This window comes from Pipistrellus hanaki (genome assembly GCF_964339955.1).
Source record: "Pipistrellus hanaki genome assembly, chromosome: 11".
Lineage (NCBI taxonomy): Eukaryota > Metazoa > Chordata > Mammalia > Chiroptera > Vespertilionidae > Pipistrellus > Pipistrellus hanaki.
In genome coordinates, this window is record NC_140513.1 from 13,249,395 (window position 1) to 13,270,833 (window position 21,439).

The following is a 21,439-nucleotide window of genomic DNA, read 5'->3' on the forward strand; positions in this document are numbered from 1 at the left end:
CCACACATCAAGTTAGAGGCCAAAGGGGAAGATAGCAGTCAGGGCCAGGGGCCTTTCTAATGTAGCACATTGCCTTTCTACAGAACCACAACTCCTATAAGCATTTCTTCCACCAATTATTCACATCTTCTAAGTGGAATATGTGTATTTTCTACATTCTCCTTTTAGCCATCCTTTTCATACATTTTATTTCCTTATAGATGACAACTTTGTATCAGTGATTTCATTTATATATTATCTCCAACCCCAAAGAAACAAATGAATCAGGAATCAGACAAAACAAATGTCAACTTCTGCACAATTCAGCAGATGCAGAACCAGAAATAATGTTACAAATCACTGAGCTTAACCACTAGCTATACAGACAGGGAGACAGGGGCCAGGGGAGTGATATGCCTAGGTAAGAGAGCCAGTCTTCAATCTTCCACTCCACCATGTCACCTCTGTGCAGTTACCTGGGAGACTGAGAATCAGCTTGCTCCAGATATAAACAGAAATGACAGAACTCCCTCACAGCTCAGCTGTGGCTAACGTTGACTCTGCCAAGAACCAGAGATTAGACTACATTACAATCAATTTATAGACTTGGATTTGTACTGGAAGACAGATTTTCTTTAGAGCTGGTATTTGGTAGAGAGTTTTGAATGTCACAGGACTTGGTGGTCTTTATAACACTGTTATAAAAGCTAAGCTCCATGTGAGAAAGTTGTTGTAAAACATCATAGCACCGTTGCTTCAACTTCAAAAGAAAAAAAGGCAATGATAAAAAGCTTTAATAATAGACTGAATGTGTTTTTATAGGCAACCAATTAGCATATTAATGAACCATTTAAATTTCTTTACTTAAAACCAATATTCAAGAAAGATGAACCCAAAATGCATACTCTTATTCTGACCAACATAACTAAATACAAATGAAGTCAATGGTGTATCTCATTAGCATGCTGTGATGTATGTCAGTAAAACGAGCCCTCCCCCACCCAGAGCTCTGGCCCCCTGGCAAACAGATAAATGATTGTGCACTGCGTGATGATACCGTTAGGTGAGAACTTTGGTTCATGCAGTCGGCTGCCATAGAGGTTGCACTCAAACCCTGCAGCCCCGGCACCCAAAGTCAGTCAGCGGTGGTGGCTCATGGCATCAGCCGTGCTCCTTCCACAACACCAGGTGAATACTGTGATCAGGCATGCTGGTGGCAAAGACCAAGCCCGTGTCATTGTGCCCATCCAGTCCATTCAGCCAGGAAGCTTCGCCTGCCAGGAAGCTTGAGCCTCTCTTTGACTTCCTGTACTCTGGCAGGGGCCAGCGGCTAATCAGGCTCTCTGTCCGCAAGTCCATGATATATAGGTAGCGGTTGTCAAACAGCAGGGCAAAGACATCTCCAAAACCAAGCAAGGCCAAGTTTGCTATCTCGGGAGTCTTGATAACTCTACAAGGATGAGAATAAGTAACATAAACCAGAAGGTAACTAACTTTGCTTTTGTTTATGCTACTGTAATCTTTTCTGGAGACATTTAAAAGCAATATACAATTCAAGCAAGTTTAGAGAGTTAAATGAAAGTTTTTGATAAAAAGGAAAATACAAGGACAAAAAGTTCAGCCTATTTTAAAACGAGGGGAGCGGGGAAGTGGGTAAGAATTCATAATAATATAACACAGGCATGTAAGGAGAAAGGCGGTATTTGATAAACAGTTGTAAAAGCACAAATGCCCATCCAAGATGGAAAGGATCTCTTGTATTCTCATGTGACATTTTCATTTCTAATACGTAAAGACTAAAGTCCAGCCAGGATAAATATACTCTGTCTAAGGATTCACAACTAATCAAGTACCAGAGAGAACTCAAATGTAAGAGTCAACTCTTACCACTAGGTGAAAAGATTTATTCATCAAATCCTTGAACACTAGCCTAGAGGCTACTCTCAGCAGGTAGCAAACACATAGGTTTTTCTTTAAAAGGGTAGGGACTAAAAATATTAAGTTTCCCAAGTAATCCAGAAACATAATATATTCATAAGAATTTGCTAGAGAATATGGGGAGTTGGAAGGATAACCTTAACATTCTCAGGTTCACAGTTCCCAAAACATCAATGACAAAAGTATAAAATTGGAAAGATCTAGGAAAAGGGTAGCAGAGAAAAAACCTTAAGTCTCTGTTGTCTATACCTTTAGTGAGGTATAAGATGAACAAGAAAAGTTGACGTTATCTTTAGAGGCCCAAGGAAAAGAGCTACAAGAGGAATCTACAAATTCTGCCCTGGGCAGTAAGTTTGGGCCCCATGAAGGGCCGGGTTAACAGGGATGCTACCATCTAGTGTTATGTCCAAGAGTCAACCAGACGGCAGGACCTGCTAACCAGGAAAAGCTAGAAACGGCTGAAGGAGATCGGCTAAGAGGGGGAGGAAGAGAATTGGCAGGGACAGAGAAAGTATACATGATCATCACCTTAAAGGAGTAAAGGATGTGTGAGAGGTAAGACATTGCAAGCTCTAGAAGAGAGAACTAGGGCCCAAGGGAAGAGAATTACACAGAAGCAGACTTCAGTTTGGTATTAGGGAGGGGATTTAGTAGTGAAGAAGGCCTGTTTCTCACACTCAACCTGTCCTGGACTGAACTTATTATTAACCAAACCTGTTTCTCTTCTTTATATCCGTGGTTGCTCATTCACCCAGTTGCTCAAGCTAGGAAACATGGCAAGCATTCACCTCTTTTCCTTACTGAAATCGTAAATTCAAACATGGAAATCTACTGATTTTAACTATCAGAATTGCCACAATTCTGAGCTAAGACATCACCTTTCAACTGCACAACTGCCAAGTGTTTTCAATTGGTCTCCCTATATCTATTCTTGGCCCCTTTCAATTAGTTAAGCTCACACTAAAATCTAATTCTATTAGCATCTCATCTAAATTTTAAACCCTTCTATGGCTCTCTACTGAACTCCCATCTTCAGCCACATTGGCGTTCTTACAGTTCCTTAAGTGCACGGGGCAGGCTCCTTCAGTGTCAAGGCTCTAACCAGACTGGTCTCTCAGCCTACAATGCTCCTCACTGTGTCCCTGGCACTGAGTCAATGCAAATACTCATCCTTAGAGCTCAGCCCAAACTTCTTCCTCAAGGAAGCTTTCCTCATTCCTCAAACTAGGTGAGATCTCCAAGTACCTAATACTATGTTGCTCTTATCATAACCATCAAAACATCTACCTGTTATTAGCTCTTTAATGTCAGTCTTCCATTCTGCTGGCTAGTAATTTCCAGTTTGGTAAGTATTTCTGCTAGTTCCCAGGGTACATCACAATGCCTAACACAGAGAGGTACTCAATAAATATCTGCTAATAAACAGAGCAAAGGTGCAATGAACACAAACAAATAAAAATTCCTACAAAAGAGATCCGAAAGAAACTGGGAAAAACAGCAAGAAAATCTATTAGTCCCACATCAATGCAAAGCAGGAAATAATCAGCAACTTAGAAAACTAGGGGATAGAACTTTAGCCTGGTAAAGTGAGATAAGGTGACTCCAAAGACTGAAGCACAATATGCTAGAGAATAAAATAGAAGTGGGTTTTTTTTTTTGTGTGTGTGTGTGTGTGTGTGTGTGTGTGTGTTTAATATTTTATTGATTTTTAGAAAGAGGAAGGGAGAGGGATAGAGAGCTAGAAACACTTGAGAGAGATACATCAATCAGCTGCTTCCTGCACCCCCTACTGGGGATGTGCCTTTAACCAAGGTACATGACCCTGACGGGAATTAAACCTGGGACTCTTGAGTCTGCAGGCTGAAGCTCTATCCACTGAGCCAAACCAGTTAGGGCAGAATAGAGGTTTTGACTGGCTCACAGTAGCACTTTTTAATGACTTGAGAATTATAAAAAGACATCCTTGTGGTGCAGTCCCAGTTCAAGTGACTGCATTTTAGATGAATTGAACAATTTGCTGCCCTTTGTGCTTTCCTGTTTTCAGTTTGCTTCTAAGAGTAAGTAGCCCTACCTGGTCTTGGCAACTGAGGCCACAGGATTTGTACTAAGATTTCAAAAGAGGTTGATTTATTTGTGTTTGAGGGGAAGGGGAAGCAAGAGAAAAAATAGCCACCTTCAAAGAAAATCTGAACCTATCACTTCCTAGCAGTAAACAATCTTGTAGATTTACTATTTAAAACTAGTGGCTCCAAATACCAAAACCTAGAAGAACTTTCACCAGGACTCAGGACTCTTTACTGTATATTCAGAGTAAGAATACACGAGAAAGGATAAAATTAAAACCTTTAGAGACTCTAAGCATTTAAAAGATGGTGATACCTCTATTTTTACCTTATCTTTGCATCATTTCCTCCCCAATTTTAATTCAAAACATAAACAAAATTAAACTGCAAATGATCTGATTTCCCCATGATAACTGCTTAGATTTTTTTCTTTGTAGAGTATCAAGTTCTTTCAAAAGTTCCTTCTCTGTGGCTTGTAGTATTTTAAGCACATGCTTGCTATATGACCCAGCTGTGGATAAATGGATGGATGGATGGATGGATGGATGGATGGATAAATGATGGATGCTGAACTAGGGTGTGCTGTGGGATAATGGGCAAGGTCCCTATACTCTCTCCTCTTCAGTTTCCACATCTACAAGATGAAGAGCTTGGACTAGTTTTCCAGGATCCGTTCTTTTATTCCTCAAAGCATAGACAGCTTGACAACCTAATTGATTAGAAATGTAGGTGTGCCTTCAGGGAGACATAAATGGGATTGTTACAACCTTTATGAGCAGAGAGACAGGGCCCATCAAAGTCCTGTTGGCTAATAGGCTCAGATCCTATATGAGCTGACCTCAAACAGTCATGCATAAAAACAATGAAGAGAATGTTCAATTTTCTCTACTTCCCCAAGCCAGCATTTCCTGAACCATGCTGTGGAACACTAACTCTTGTGTGCTGTTAATAAGTGTTCCTCAAAAAAAAAAAAAAAAAGGTGGGGGGGGGGGGAGGGAGAGGAGCTTTAGTACTATAAATGTTAAAGTAGGTTAAACAAATTCAAACAGGTTTCTTTATGTAGGACTTCTCAGAGCTATTAGTATCGAATACCTACCAGGTCTTGTGCTAGGTCATCATTATAGGCATTTCGTTTACTCTTTATTTTACAGGTAAGAAACTAAGGCAGAGAGATTAAGAAACTTACACTTACATAATATGACACAGCTCATAAGCGATGGCACTAGATCTTAAATCAAGGTTTGTTTATCACCAAAGTGAGTTCTCTTAATCACCATATGGTGCTGGCTTCCATTAAACTCCAAATGCTAACAGACACTACCAATCTCCAAGAGTGGTCTCACGAAATTGTTTGTCCATGGACCTTTTCTTATTTATTTCTCTGCAAGTCTGTTTTTCTCTAAATACCTGTGTTTCTACTAGTCAACAGAAGGCCACTCAATCCTTTAATTAAAAAATTTCAAATAATTAGGAAGCAGAAATTAAAATATTAGAGCTGGAGGAGTTGTAAAAGATCTTTCCATCCAAGACCCTCATTTTCCAGAAAAGCTTGTTAATTCTGAAAGAGGCAGTAACTCACAGTAAGGGGAAGAATTAGAAACTAGGTTCTAGAATATAAACCTTTCTAATTATGTCTCTAAAACATTTTTTTTATGTCTGAGATTTTCAGCATATAACCCTGTTTATAACTATGTAAAGATTTCCCCAAAGCAAGTGACTGGTTTACCCAATATTTAGTCTTTTCTTTAATATTAAACTGCAACAAAAAAATAAAGAAACCGCAAAGAACTGTCAAAGGTAAAGGTCCAAGGAAACATTACCTGAGAATATCATAACTGGCAAAGTCCCATTGGTAGAGGCCCAGTGCTGAACTACAGACGATGTATTTGCCATCAAAATGAAGTCTTGGCTGCAGGCAGATACTTCTATCTTCAGAGACAGACAGCGTCTTCAAGCACTTGCAGTTGATTTCTCTCCCAATTGGCCAAATCTACGGATAAAAGAAAATCAGGAGAGATGACAGATGCATCACCATAGAAAAGCCGGTCCCCTTAATGTGGCTTTTGCCTGCTGTAGTCAGATATAAAGTGAAGTAAACTAGAAAAACAGATTTTACAGTTGAGTTCAAACTCTGATTCTGTATGTATGTGCTGTGCTGCCTTGGATTAAATACTTAATCTCTCTGAACCTCAGTTCCCACAATGAGGATAATAATGTCTACCACATGGAACAATTTAAAGTTGCACTAAGATTACTAACTTTTTTCAATTTTTTTTAGTATACAAATAAATGTTTATGTTTTCATAGTTCAGACCTAAAAATTAAGGAGGATAGAAGATACATGTCATAAAAACCAGAATATGTTAAAGATTATTTTCTGTGGACTTTCTTTTCTTCATTTAAAAATTAGTTAGCCCTGGCCTGTGTGGGTCAGTTGGTTGAGCACTGTTCCATGTACTAAAAGGTTGCCAGTTCGATTCCCAGTCAGGGCATATGCCCAGGTTGGGCTCGATCTCCAGGAGGCAGTGGGTGGATGTTTCTCTCTCACACTGTGTTCTCTCTCTCCCTCTCTAAATAAAAAACAAAACACACACACACATGTAAAACAAATAAAAATCAGGGTTTTAAACTGCCCATAACATAGAGATAATTAATAATCCCCCTGTCTTAGACTAAGACATTTCTGTCTACGTAATTTAAAATTTAATTTTAATTTTAATATTCTTATACTGGCTAGTCCTTCTTTGATGACAATAGAAAAAAACTTACCTTGATCTCATATTTGTCTGCACTTAAGAGGATGTAGTCTCCAGGGCTGTGCAAGAGAGACTTAACTTTGCACTTCTGCAAAACTACCTAGAAATATAAATATCCACATTACAGAAAGATCTTTTTAATGCTATTGCTACATTGCTTTTTAAAAAAAATTTAAATATGAAAAAGAGCTTGAAATGATATTGTATGCTAAAGTAGCTGAGCTAAAACTCTATGACCAAGTAAACCTCAACCAAGGGTTTTATTACAACCAGAGTCTCTAAATTATCAGCAGAATCTAAAATGTCTAATGTTGGCAGCATTTAATCGTGGCTTTAGTCTGAAAGCAAAAATTAGGACTGGTTTTAAAAACTGTAAAATGTTACTTTATAGCAGTGGTCAGCAAACTCATTAGTCAACAGAGCCAAATATCAACAGTACGACGATTGAAATTTCTTTTGAGAGCCGAAAACCAACTTCTGTGCATGGGCCAAAGTTTCAATCACACTGTATGTGCACACCCATATGTGGTATTTTGTGGAAGAGCCACACTCAAGGGGCCAAACAGCCACAGTTTGCTGACCACTGCTTTATAGAAAATGGGAGGAACAGACAAAAGCCCACAGACATAGAAATAAATACAAATCATCTGTTTTCATAAGCATGTGCATTATAAAGGAAAAATTTGAAAGAAAAAAAAATACTGCAGTCCATCTTTACAGCAATCTTTTATTGAAAACTAGAAAACATCACAATACTCTTCTAAAGATCCTATACATGTTTATTTATTCTACTTCTTGCAATTATTTTCTTTTTCAAAATGAAAGTGGCTTTTCTGATTAAAAAAAGAAATACAATTATCCTAAAAGGAAAAAAAGCACCCACAATTCCACAAGAAATAATAGTCTTCTACATTTTGGTGCATAAACACATTAAGAAAATGGTATCATATTCTACATAGTTTTTTGTATGTGACCTGTTTTATTTGCTCCCTGTACACACCTATTATACTGTAGGCATCTTTCCATGTCCATAAGTCATTCATATTTACAGGGTCTTTAACTGTTGTACATCATCATGCTTGGTGGTTGCATTTATCCATCTTATGGCTTACCCACCACTTCTAAGGCAGCATGCACCATCTCCCGTCTTCCACCCCCACAAAACCTGAGGTTAAGGAGATTTCTTTTGCAAGTCTTCCTACCTTGGTAACCCATTCCGTGTGCCCAGTGAGTGTGTTCAGGCATGTCCCAGCAGATAAAGCCCATACTTTCACAGTGAAGTCTGCAGAGCCACTCACCAAGATATCGAGTTCATCATTGTAGTCGACACTAAATACTAATATATAACAGATACAAAGTTAAAACATGCTTGTCTGAGTCTTTTATAATAGAGTTTAATAGTGTTTATTCTCCCTAGTTGACCAATTTTATAATTTCTCAACCAGTGGTACAATAAGAATGGTACCACTCAACTAGAAATTTTATGAAAAAATTATATCCATTTCAAAATTCTTGTTATTGTTTACTATTCTAAGAATGGAAAAGTCACTGAACTAATCACCTTTTATGCCTGTGTTAGCTTCCAAGTGAGAGGCAAAACCAGTGTTGGAGATGATGCAATTCTTCTCCAGAATGTCTGCCTGACACTACAGAAAACTTATCTAATTTATGCAGGGAAAATAGAACTAGGTGGCCCTAGTCATATTTACACTATTTATTGCAGTTAGACAAAACATCAAGTATATAAGCTGCAAACCAATATCTATACTCAAGAAAAGCCATTGTAATGAGAAAACAAAACACAAACAAGGATCTCAAAGGTCAGACTAAGACATTCTCTCAAAACTGTCTGCATTTCTTCACAGCTATACCTCCAGCACCTAAAGCAGTGCCTGAGTATATGGCAAGTGCTCAAATATTTGTTTTTCAATGTCTACCAAACTCTAAAGGTATATTAGAGACCCAAAGATAAAGACATTGGTATTTTGTTTAAGGACCTCAATCTAAATAAGCAGTGGAGGATGTAGGGGAAGGGAAAGTTACCTCTTGCTAAGGAAATACCAAGGACTAACTCTGCCGAGGGGTATCAGGGAGGACGTCAGGGAAGAGGCAATATTGAAGATGGGCGCTGAGGATGAGTAGAGTTTATTAAGAAAAGAAAGAGAACATTGCAGGTAGAGGGAACAGCAAAGGCATGGAGTTAGGAAAAGCCACAGTATCTTCAAATACTAATTTCTACAATAAACAAGTGGTAGCAGAGAGTAGGGGGAAAATGTATGGAATGACAAACAAAAATGGGAAAAATTTTGCTTTTAGCAATAAAACAGCTAGGTTTTAAAGAATTACTGAATACCAGGTATGGTGCAAGGAACTTGGGGACCTTAGGGTGAAGGAGACAGGTAGTATCCTTGTCTTTTTGGAGCTTACGACCTGGTGAGGAAATCAAGATTATCATACTTACTTGTATGGTGAGTGTTATGACAAAAATACAGATTATAGGGAAACCTACAGCAGACTCGACTTGTCAGGGAGTCCAGGAAGGCCACTCATAAAATGTGATGCTTAAGAGCATTATGTGACTTCCAGGGATGAATGCAGTGTGCACATGGAGGAAGGGAGTTGCTGTACAAGAGGTTGGAAAACAGCTCAATATGATTCCTGGACAAAATTCCAAAATACAATGCACAGAGGAAGCAGCTCAGGTCTCTAGGCTATCATCAAATCCAGCTTCTACAAATTAAGGCTGCTGTAAAATTATTAGGAAATATTCTGTTTCTTTCACCTTATCTCTAGGTTGTGGCTTGTTATTAATTGTCAACCAAGGTCCAATTCAACAGATCATAGAAATTTGGAATGACTATCACTCCAAAAGATTTTAGCTCTATTTCTACAAATAAAGTAGACTGAATATATACCAGTAAGTGTAGGACTTACTCAATTTGGAGGTAAGGAACCTGATAAAGGCAAAGGGGACTGACTGTTCAACAGGATATAAATGAAATAGGAGAGAAAAACTGTCCCCTCACAGCATAAGTGTATATAGATAGAGTTTTAAAATGGGACATGGAAAGATACCAAATAATAATGACTTGAATAAAGAGATTGTCATGACTGAGAAAGGAGAGGGGAGAGTGCAAGTTAAATTAAAAAAACAAAACAAAAAAGTTACCACATTCTTGCTCCTGGCTTTACGGAATGAGAGTAAAATAACTATGTAAACCCTTGGAAAAGGGCAACCCACCAGCCCCTGTGTGCCCCCGAAAGTGCTGGGTCCTGGCTCCGGAACTCCATTCCCAGCAGGCCACAGTGTTGTCAAAGGAGCCTGTCACAAGTTTCTGCTCATCAAACTTCACTGCTGCACAAGTATGAGTCTGTATGCCATACACGCACTGCCCTGTGCTCACATCCCACAGTTTTGCAGACAAGTCATCTGACCCTTCAAGAGAAAAACAGAGTGATTAAAAGAAAACAATGAAGAAGGAAAAGCAATTTCCAAACCAAAGTATTCTTAAACAAGAATCTCTGAGGTCACTTCCTTTAGCATTCCCACTTTATAGCAGAGAAAACCAAAGCATGGAGTGTAACGGGACTTATTCAGAGTCACCAAAATGGTGTTAACAACATGGGGGCTGAATACAAGCTTTTGGTTTAGTCCTTTCCCCGTAACTGTCCAGATTATAGAGAAGTGTTAGACTAAAGCATTCCTTGGTACTTCCACTTATAAAATATCATAAAATATCTCACCATCCTGAGCTCTGATTTGAGTTTGAAGTCATAGGCATTACCTATGACTGCGTGTGTACACTTGCTTGTTTGTCCATTACCCAACAACCCTGAACAAATAAAGAATGCTATTAGAGCTGTTGCTAGAACATGTTCTACTCTAAGTCAAACAGGAATCTCAGATCATAGGTTAACTTCTGAGAAGTTTAACTGCTAATTTCTTGGGCCATCTTGAAATGTGTAAAGGAACCTCTAAGATAACCAAGAATAAATTATTACCAGGCATCCACAACAACCCAATAATGAGCTTATAAAGCCTCTTAAGATTCTGTAGAAAACGTAGTTTCATTTCTGCCTCTGATGACAATATTAAACTGATCACAGTGACAATTCAGAATTTTGCTTTAATTATATTTAAAATCCTAATTACTAATATTTCACATTTTACCTTTAGAATAGAAAAGTAGTAATAAGAATCAAAGGGCCCTAGCTGGTTTGGCTAGGTGGATAGAGCAGCAGCCTGTGGACTGAAGGTCCTGGGTTCGATTCCAGTTAAGGGCACATGTCTGGGTTGCAGGCTTGATCCCCAGTAGGGGGTGTGCAGGAGGCAGCCAGTCAATGATTATCTCTCATCATTGATGTTCCTAGCTCTCTCTCCCTCACCCTTTCTCTCTGAAATAAAAATTTAAAAAAAAAAATCGAGGGAAATTTTGAGGACACAAATACCATCACTATGACAAGGACACAGTAGTCTAGAGAAGCACCAAGTAACACATTGCCAAAAACCCCAAATGACTAAATTAACACCAGCCACAATTCTACCTTTAATGTTCGGTCAAGAGCCACTGTTTCAGACAATGGAAAAATTACTATGAAAGAAGTAAAGAATTAATTTTAACCTAGGCAAACCCTATGAGAATACACTGAAATGGAAACTTTACTGTTTAGGGACTGTTTTCTCTCTATATTTGGTTGGTGTTCTCGGTGGGGATATAAGACATCAGAATTATCTGAGGAGCTATATCAAAGCACATATGCAGGGCTCTACCTTCAGAAATTCTAAAATTAAAATATCTGAGGAGTCCAATAATCTTAAAAGCTTGCCAAGTGATTCTAATGTATGAGCAGTATGTTGAGAACCAATATTCTGGAATAGTGCTATTCAATAGAAATATAATGCAAGCCATGGATTTTTAAATTTTGATTTTTTATTGAAAAAGTAGAAACACAAAAATTTAATATAATTTAACATTAAATTATCATTTCAACATATAATCAATATAAAAATTATTAAGAAAATGCTAGCCCTAGCCGTTTGGTTCACTGGATAGAGCATCGGCCTGCAGACTGAAAGTTCCAGGGGCTTGGATTCCGGTCAAGGGTACATGCCCTGGTTGCGGGCTTGATCCCCAGTAGGGGGGATGCAGGAGGCAGCCAATCAATGATTCTCTCTCATCATTGATGTTTTTCTCTCTCCCTCTCTGAAATCAATAAAAAATATATTAAAAGATAAATAAAATGTGTTATATCCTGTCTTTGAAATCCAAAAATGAGTATTTCACATCTCAGTATGAACTAGCCATATCTTAGTCCTCAAAAGCTGTTAAGTGCTAGTGGCTAGCCATTAAGTGTTATTGGACAGTGCAGCCTTCAGCGAGTCATATCTTTTTGCTGGTATAGGGTTTTACCTTCAATGATGCTACATTAGAAAAAATTAAATGAATGCTTTGAATTATTTTTGACACAGCATGATTTTCAGTATGCAAACCTGATTAATTTAATCAGAATAAAAATAACAGCCCTAGCTGGTTTGGCTCAGTGGATAGAGCATCAGCCTGCAGATTGAGGGGTCCCAGGTTCGATTCCGGTCAAGGGCATGTACCCTGGTTGCGGGCACATCCCCAGTAGCGGGTGTGCAGGAGGCACCTGATGGATGTTTCTAATTCTCTCTCCCTCTCCCTTCCTCTCTATAAAAAATCAATAAAATATAGTAAAAAATAAATAAATAACAGAACACAGAGACCCACCTACAGAATAACTGCAAAATGCAAGATTAGGCCCAGTTTTTATAAATATTAACTTTCTGGGTAGTTAAATAATTCAGTGAGTGTGTCCCATTTACTTCTGCTTCAAGTAAGTGAAGTTTTCATTGTACTTCAAAAGTAAAGTTTGAGCCCTGGCTGGTTGCTCAGTAGTGAGAGCCCATGGACTGAAGGGTCGCAAGTTCAGTTGCAATCAAGGGTAATACAATTGAATTATTTATTTTGGTTGCAGGCTCGATCCCCAGTGCTGGTGGGGCATGTGCAGGAAGCAATCAATCAATGTTTTTCTCTCTCTGATTCTCCCTCTCCCTTCCATTCTCTCTAACAATCAATGGAAAAAATATCCTCAGTGAGGATTAACACACACACACAAAAGTAAAGTTTGATGAGATTTTTTTAAAGCTAGAAGTGGTTCTGAAAATGAGTCAACTGCCAGTCTTTACCTAAGTACAAGTGAGTTAACACTGCATCTCAAGCTTTAAAAATTTTTTTAAATACCTGCCATTGATTATGAGGCAAAAAGGACATGGAAAAGCCATCACCACATAAGAAAATACATTAAAGAATAAAAGAACAAATGATGTTCCAATAATCATGCTTATAGGAAAATAGGGTAAGCATGGCGTAACTTCAGTATGACAAACAAAACCAGGAAGTGCCTTACATTTAATGTTTATTTTATAAAACAAACTACTTTGGGTAATATAACAAAATGTGTATCCTCAATGAGTTAGAAATAAAAATTTAAAACAATCATGAGAAATAATATATCTCTTAACTATATTAAAAATATTAAAATTGGCCAAGACCGGTTTGCTCAGCAGATAGAGCATTGGCCTGCGGACTGGAAGATCCCAGGTTCAGTTCCGGTCAAGGGCATGTACCTTAGTTGCGGGCACATCCCCGGTAGGGGTTGTACAAGAGGCAGCTGATCAATGTTTCTCTCTCATCAATGTTTCTAACTCTCTATCCCTCTCTCTAAAAACTCAATATATTTTAATAAAAAAAATATATTAAAATTGACCAGTACGGTTGAATAGTTAGAGCCTCTTGATTCCCAGTCAAGGGCATGTACCTGGATTCCATCTTCAGCCCTGGTGGGGGTGCATGTGAGAGGCAATCAATGGATGTGTCTCTCTCACACTGATGTTTCTCTCGCTTTCTCCACTTCATTCATATATATATATATATATATATATATATATATATATATATGTATGTATATATATATATATATGTAAACATTTTAAAATAAATTTTAAAATTCAATCTGATAGAACTCTGAGGGAGAAGCAGGTTATTTAAGACTGCTGTAGGCATGGCATCAATTCAACCTATCTGGAAAGGATACTAAGAGGAGCTATAAAATCATTCATATTTCTGGATCTGATGATTCTACCTTAAGACTTCTGCCCCAAATAAATAATTCAAGGGGAAAATATGCAAACAAGACATTTACTATGCACTCAATGGAAATGGCTACATAATGTTAATATATTTACACAAAAGAACAGTATACATTATGAAAAATAGTTTAATAATTTAGGTAATACTCAAATATTTACTAGAAATTATCTTGGATGAAGAAAGAACACAAAGTATTCCTATATGTTATACACAAAAAAAGCGAATAGGTATTGGGGTCATTGATAAGAATTGCTGAGAGTCATTTGAAACACTAAGAATTATTTACACCTATCAAAATATACTGCTTAAAATGTGGGCAGTGATTATAATCGTATGTAGAAACACATACCCATTATAATTGGAAGATATACATAATCTTAAATTTTAATGATATTTGTTACATGAAATTACTTAATTGCCTAGTTAAAATATCCACTGTATTTGTTCCCATGCCCAAACTCTTAACTTCTAATTCTTCTTAGCACCACAGGAATTTAAAACAAGAAAGATCTCCCTTCTCAACTAGGACAAAGAAGGAAACAAAAAACAGAGAGGTTGTAATTCTTCCAAGACGATCTAACTACTTGCTTGGACTAAACTCAACTTCAATGGTTTTCCCCCAAAATCACTATTGGGAAGGAAAAAAAGAGCAGTTCCAGGGTTCCTTACCTGTACACAGAAGTCCATCTTTGTAATAAAGTGCATACACTCTGGCACTGTGTCCAATTAATGATGAGGTTTCAAAGGCTTCATGGTCCTCCAGTTGCTTCATTCTTAAAATAGCCTTCAAATAAACCTTCTTCCAGTGCAAAGCGTCCTGAACAGAATCATCTATCTGCCAGCCCAAATTTCTACACGCAATCTGCCACACCTCTGTACAGGCACTTATCACCTTATTCCACTGTTTAGAGACGAGGCAGCATGTGAGTAAAGTCTGAGGATCGAGCCATTTTAACAAATAAAAACTGAGCTCCAAGGGCAGGAGTTTGAGGAAGTCCCGCTTGAGGAGAGTCTCCAGGTTATTAGAGAGGTGCCTGAGCTGGACTGCCCCACTCAGACTAATCAGGTGATCCAGAGTTTCATTTTTCTGCAAGTCCGTCAGAGAAAGAAATGTAACAGAAATGTTATCAAGCCATGTCTCAAAGTCCTTTCTCTCCATAAGGTTATGGAAAAATTTACCTGTGGCACATCAAAATATTGTATTAGTTCTGCTCAAAAGACCGTTCAAGCAAGACTACTAACAAATGAAGTATTAAAAATTAGTATAAAAATTTTGGCATTACAACTTTATGCTTAGTTACAACATTACAACTTAACAGTTAATACACTGTATCAACATTTTTCCATGCACACAAAAGAAAATACATTTGAGATAACATTCTTTAACAAATCATGATCTCCAAAACATAAGTCAATGAAACTTATGTTGATGTGTGTGACTTGCTCCTTTTGAAGTCTAGCACATGCTACATGCATTTTCACAAAGATTTACAAAGCATTCATTCATTATGAAAACAATGTATTTTATATAATATGCCCCTCCTTCATCAAAATCATCACAACATGATTCCCTTAATATATTCTATTTAGACATTAAAAATCACAAAAATAAGCACCATGGTGTGACAACCAGAAAGCAAGTCTGGAGCAGTAACCTGACACATTAGTTATCATGCTAGATACACTTTGACCTGTTACCAAAACCACAGAACTCATTGCTGGCTTTTGTAATAGATGTACAGGCATAAATGTTTGGGGAAGAAAAAATAAGCAGATTTAATAAGCTAGGTAGCTCAGGTATTCTGGTTCTGCCACTTCCTTTATGGCACTGCCTGTTAGAACATGAGTTACCAAAAGCCTTATCTGGCCTTACGCAGTCTATTTTTTATAAGCCTCATGTGAGTTGGTGACAACTCTTAACCATGTGCCCCAGAGTTGTGTGTATCTTAGAAGTCTGAACAAATTAGTATTTTTGATGCTTACAAAACACCAAAAACCAGGTATCATCATCTCCACTTTGCAGACAAGGAAGTTACAGATCAGAGGAGATAAGTGATTTGCCTATAGTCAACAGAGCTAAAACAGCAGCAGAACAGACTGGAAGCCAGTGCTCTCAAGATCAGTAATTTTCCAACCAGATCAAGCTGTCTCTCTCTGAAGTCAGCTACAACCAGGAGCATCACAACCTTGTAATGCGATCTGGGGGCGCTGTGCCTTTGTGATTATACCACCTACCCCCTTAGGACAATGACAAATTGCTCCAGGGCTAACTGGAACAAAAAAAATTTGCAGTATCCAGCAATACAGCATGTCAAAGTGTCAAATCACTTCTAACAATGGGGATTAAACTAACGGATAAAGAACAAAAATAAAGCAAATCAGTAAAAACCATTTTCCCCAAGATTGGCCAAATGTTGATAGTGCTGGGTGATGAAGATTTATTATTCTCTTTATTTTTACATGTTTAACATTTCCATGATTAAAAAAGAGAAAAAAAATTCCTTCTAATCTGATCAATTTTCCACCAGATTATCAGACTAATTTTTAAAGTGTCCAAATTAATATGGAAGAGGAAAATAAATTCCTTCCTATATATGTCTATACAAAAAGCTAGATCTCATCTTTAACTTTGTTAATGCAAGGTGAGTAAGAATCATTTTTATTAATTTCCCCAATATCAAGTTTGGCAAGAATGTTATTAGGCAAAAAAAATAGAAGCAACCAATTATATAATCTAGTTTTGTTTTTTAGAACAGTGAATAGACTTTAAAATAATGCTCTTGAAGTCTCAGGGTTTGGGCTAGGTAGGATTTATTAATTTAAGGACTTGATTGGCTGCCAAAAAATAATCAGTTCACCAAAAGTTTTATCAATTTAAAACAAGATAACAAGCCTCTCAATCCTAACAATCAATCTATAACACTTCAAAAAAAATTTTTACTTTAAAAAAAGGCATTCACAGCAAGACAAAAACAACCCTTTTAGATGAACATTTATACAATGTCACAACAGCTAATAACTTAATATTGGCCAATTAAAAACATACATCAAAACATCTGCCAGAATAATTTTTTAGTGAAAAAGGGAATATCGATAGTTTCCTCTAACACCTACACCCAAAAAATTTTCCACAAATTCATTACAAAAATGCTTCCATTTATGAAAACGGAATTGTTATTTAAATGGCCACAAGACAAATTTATAATACCCAAGAAAACATGGTCAGGTTCCCATTATTCTTACTTAAGAGACATCCTACAGCATGCCATGTGCCCATGACACCACAGAAGACAGGAACAAGATTTTCAGTGAGCACCATTATTTAAAAAACAAACAAACAGCCATTTCTAAGAATTACGTATTCTCCTAACTCCTAAGAAATTTTTCCCCAAATCCTTACAATTAGAGAGTGCCCTTTAAGCTACTGAACCTCTTATGGGTGGCTGTTTTTTAGTTCTTCATCTCTGACTGTCATAAAAAATAAAAAGAATCTTTATTTTAATAAAGCAATCCCATTAACTCAGCAGAATGCATGATTAAAAAACACCATTCTGATTTCTTCTAGAGCTTTTCCAGAGACAACAAGAACAGTTTAGTTTGGTATCCTTATAGCTGTATATTGAATTGGCATTCTATTTATTAAACATTTCTGCATCATGAAAAAAACTAAAACACCAGTTTTTACTTTTCTAAAAAAATTAACCAACTTTGGAGGGAATTTTCTTAAGGCCACAGGCTAAACTGACCATGTTTAGAAGAAAGCTTCTAGGAGTATGCACTATGTACTGGCAGCATTAAGGTCCCAAAAGGAAAAACTTCAGGAAGTGGGATTTCAATTCAGCGTGAGGCGGAGCTTTTAAATCACCAGCGCTTTTTAATAATGGAACAGCTGCCTCCAGAGTAGTGAGCTTTCCACTCCCGGGAACAAAGACAACTGGATACAAAGGCAGAATGAAAATGCTTTAAAGTCGGTCAAAATGTTTACTGATTCAGCTATCACTCACACGGAGAGTTGTGAAAATCAGAAATAGGGCAGGGACATGCTTAGCACAGAGCTCAGTCTAGCAGGGGTCTTCAAACTTTTTAAAGTGGGGGCCAGATCACGGTCCCTCAGAGAGCTGGAGGGCTGGACTATATGAACTACTAATCCCTACTGTAACACCTTGGCTGCGCTCACTGCCCAAAAAACCTGGCGGGCAGGATCAGACTCCCCTGGGGGCTGCATGTGGCCCGCGGGCCGTAGTTTGAAGACCCCTGGTCTAGAGTAACCCGAATGGCACTTCTGTTATAAACACCTAGCAGGAAAGTTTTTAGTGACCCTGAGACTGAAAGGGATGTGAGCACTAACATCCCTTTGAACTCACAAAGTTTCTCTTAAAATGGCTTAAGATATATGGAAGAAAATATATCTTACTGGGAATTTAATTTTAATAATTCAGAGCAGTTATCAACTTGGGGCTAGTTTCCCACCAGGTGTATTTTTCTCTCCACTCTACCCACACTCATGCTACCTGGCACTTTTCCCTCCGTTTAAGACTACACATCAAACTTGCCCTCCTGCCCTCAATCACAAAGCTCTGAAATGGGTGGTGTGATGAAAAGACTCCTAAATGGGAGACATTACTTCATTTGGCTTTCACAACCTTGTGTAAGGTATCAGTACTACTGCCCTTAACTAATGACTGAGGACATTTATGGCCCAAGAAGTGGAGTGACTTTCCTAGGGTCCCACAGAAAGCAGCGGGCTCAACATCTTGCCCTGCCTACACCCTCCCAAAACAAAAAAAAAATCTCTACCTCTAGGTCTTATATAGAGAGATGGCATTCTGGGTAAAACATGAATGCATGTTCCTCTCCTCCACCAGCACCTGGCCTAGTCAAGAGCAAAAGCAAGACCTTTGTTTTGCGGGGGAGGAGGCTTCACCTTCCTCTTACCAAGCATAGTCAGCAGTTAAAAAGCACAGAGGCTTTCCCATATCTTTTCAATATTCAAGAAGCTGGTAACACTGGTTGTCTCCAGAGGGAACTGAAGAGCTGAGGAATTAAGAGTAAGGCCCCCCCCCCTTTTTTTTAAGTTGAAAACTACGTGAACATATTATCCATTTAAAAGCTTTGAAATAATACAAATAGAATAAAAAATAAGGGCTCTGCCACTCCACTTGTTGTCGGGTGACCCTGGGCAAATCACGTCACCTGTTGCAAAAGCCCAGTTTCCTCACTTGTAAAATTAAGTTGTAGCCACTTGTAACCATGAACAACGCTGCCTACAGGGATGTTTGTATATTACAGGATAATGTATGTGAAACGTTTAGCACCGTACCTGACACACTGGTAAGCCTACAAGAAATGCCAGTAACCACTGTCATTAGCATCAATACTGTCACTTTATTTCAAGCAGCACCCCACATACACACCTGTTTCCATGGCATACCCACACCTAAGGCGCAGTCCCTCACGTTAGTACAGCGCTTGTACTTCATACACCACCTTTCCACACTTCATCTTTCAACCTCAGGGCAGCCCTGGAGCGTCACTGCCAACGCATTTCGCAGCCAAGGAAACTGAGGCAGTAACTCCGAGGCTCCATGTTCCCAAGTCTAACATCAACTCCAGAGCCCTTCCACCCGTCCGTGGCTCCCAGGTCCCCGGCTCCGGGAGCGTGTTCCGCGCGGCACTGACCTGAGCGAGCGCCCCAGGGCCCGGGACCTCGCGCGGGGCCCACACCGACCAGGCGCGCTCCGGCCGCCAGAGCCTCGCAGCGGCCGGGTCCGCTCCACAGCCATGGCGCCTGCAGGGAGAAAAACAACAACGGCCGGGGGCGCGGCGGGTCAGCAGAAGCTCGGGCGGCTGCGAACCGCCTCCCCGACCGGCCCCGCCTCGTACAGAGAACAGACCTGGACCCGCGGCCGCCGCTCTCCGTCCGCTATCCAACCGGGGAGCGGCTTCCGGTGCTGCTTGCGTCATCTCCGCGCGTCCCTCCGCCCGCGGCGCCCAGCGGACGCGGCTGCACTTCCGGCCCCCGCCTCAAGGGGGAAGCAGCAGGCTGAGAGCGGCGAGGGCGGCGGAGCATGCGCAGTACGGTTCTCTCGACAGTTGTGGAACTTGGACCTAAGCTTATTTCCAGAATATGGGAATATAGCCAGCGCATTTATGTTCCAGTCTGGTCTTGCTCCAACTCTGAGGCACTTTTTCCGTTATTCTCACTTCGTGGAGGAGACGGAGGAGAAGTTAAGAGACATGTCCAAAGTCAAACAACCTACTAAGCACCTATTATGTCTCAAACATTTATTATGTTCAAGGGATAGGGTTAGTGAACACAAAGCACAAAAATCCTGACCTTCTGGGGCATATCTCCTAGTGGGAGAGACAGACAAATAAATAAGACATGATGCAAACTTTAGCAAGTGTTAGGGAGAAAAAATTAAGGTTGGTGAGGGAAAGAAAGAGATTATTACTCTAGATTATTACTTGAACCGCAACTCTTACACTCTCTGGCTGTGCCCACAGCCTAGTTACTTAACCTCTGGTTTTATTTTCCTCATCTGATCATTCTGAGAACTAAGGAGATGAAACAATCTTTAGTGTCAAGCTACTTTTTATGTTATAGCATTCAATTCCCACCACAACCCTACATGCTAGTTACTATTATCAGCTCCATTTAGAGATAGAGAAACCTAGGTCAAAAGAATATTTCAACATAGGCCTTCTTCAGAGCATATGTATCTTTATCTCTCCGTAAGGGCTCATAAATCTCATGTACGAGTGTGCACACACACACACTACATGCACCTTATACCAACAGTGTCCAATAGGACTTTCAGCAATGGTATTCTCTATCTGTACTGTCCAATAGGGCAGTTAGTAACCTCTGGTGGCTCTCAAACACTTGAAAATTACCTAATGTGACTAAGGAAATAAAATCTTAATTGTATTTAATTTTAATTAATTGAAGTTTTGACCCTGGCTGGTAGCTCAATTGGTTAGAGCACCATCCCAATATGCATGGTCTCTGATCAGGACACATATAAGAATCAACCAATGAATGCATTAAATAAGTGGAACAACAAATCTCTCTCTCTCTCTCTCTCTCTCTCTCTCTCTCTCTCTCTCTCTCTCTCTCTGCTTTCTTGCTCTCTCAAAAGCAACAAAAATAATTAAATGGTCAGTATGGGCCCTGTGGTAAGTCCTGGGACCATGTGGCTTATGGCTACTATGCTGGACAGCTCAGTTGAGTGATATAGGCATAACACATAATATAAATGTAAGACAGTCACATATACAGTTAGTGTTGAGCAGGACTCCAAATAGCCTGAATCCATCTACAGTACTTGAAACATGGAAAATGAAAAATGACTGTGTGGGGTGGAGCCAAATATGGTGTCCTAGAAAGTCAGGTCTCAAGAGAGCACATTTGATTTAGTAGGCAACAGGATGACTCTGCAGGCTTCTAAGACACAGAGTCACTATTAACAACATTTTAAGAAAATGTAGGAAGACATGAGTACACAGATCAGATAACCCCCATGAAAGA

At 39.0% G+C, this 21,439-nt stretch overlaps 1 protein-coding gene across 4 annotated transcripts; it reads right to left on the reverse strand.

The window, feature by feature from the left end:
- Positions 1–740: 740 nt before the first annotated feature.
- FBXW2 (F-box and WD repeat domain containing 2) lies at positions 741–19,877 on the reverse strand. Of its 4 annotated transcripts, none has more exons than XM_084899182.1 (8): positions 19,803–19,877; positions 19,588–19,696; positions 14,578–14,995; positions 9,978–10,172; positions 7,939–8,072; positions 6,750–6,836; positions 5,801–5,970; positions 741–1,429 (listed from the first exon to the last, which is right to left on the reverse strand). In XM_084899182.1, the coding sequence occupies exons 3-8, from the start codon at positions 14,678–14,680 to the stop codon at positions 1,141–1,143; spliced, it is 978 nt and encodes a 325-aa protein (XP_084755308.1). In that variant the 5' UTR covers positions 14,681–14,995; positions 19,588–19,696; positions 19,803–19,877; the 3' UTR covers positions 741–1,140. The 4 variants fall into 4 exon arrangements, with proteins under 4 accessions (XP_084755308.1, XP_084755306.1, XP_084755307.1 ...); XM_084899180.1 differs by having other exon boundaries at positions 14,578–15,087; XM_084899181.1 differs by having other exon boundaries at positions 19,323–19,696.
- Between the last annotated feature and the right edge of the window lie 1,562 nt (positions 19,878–21,439).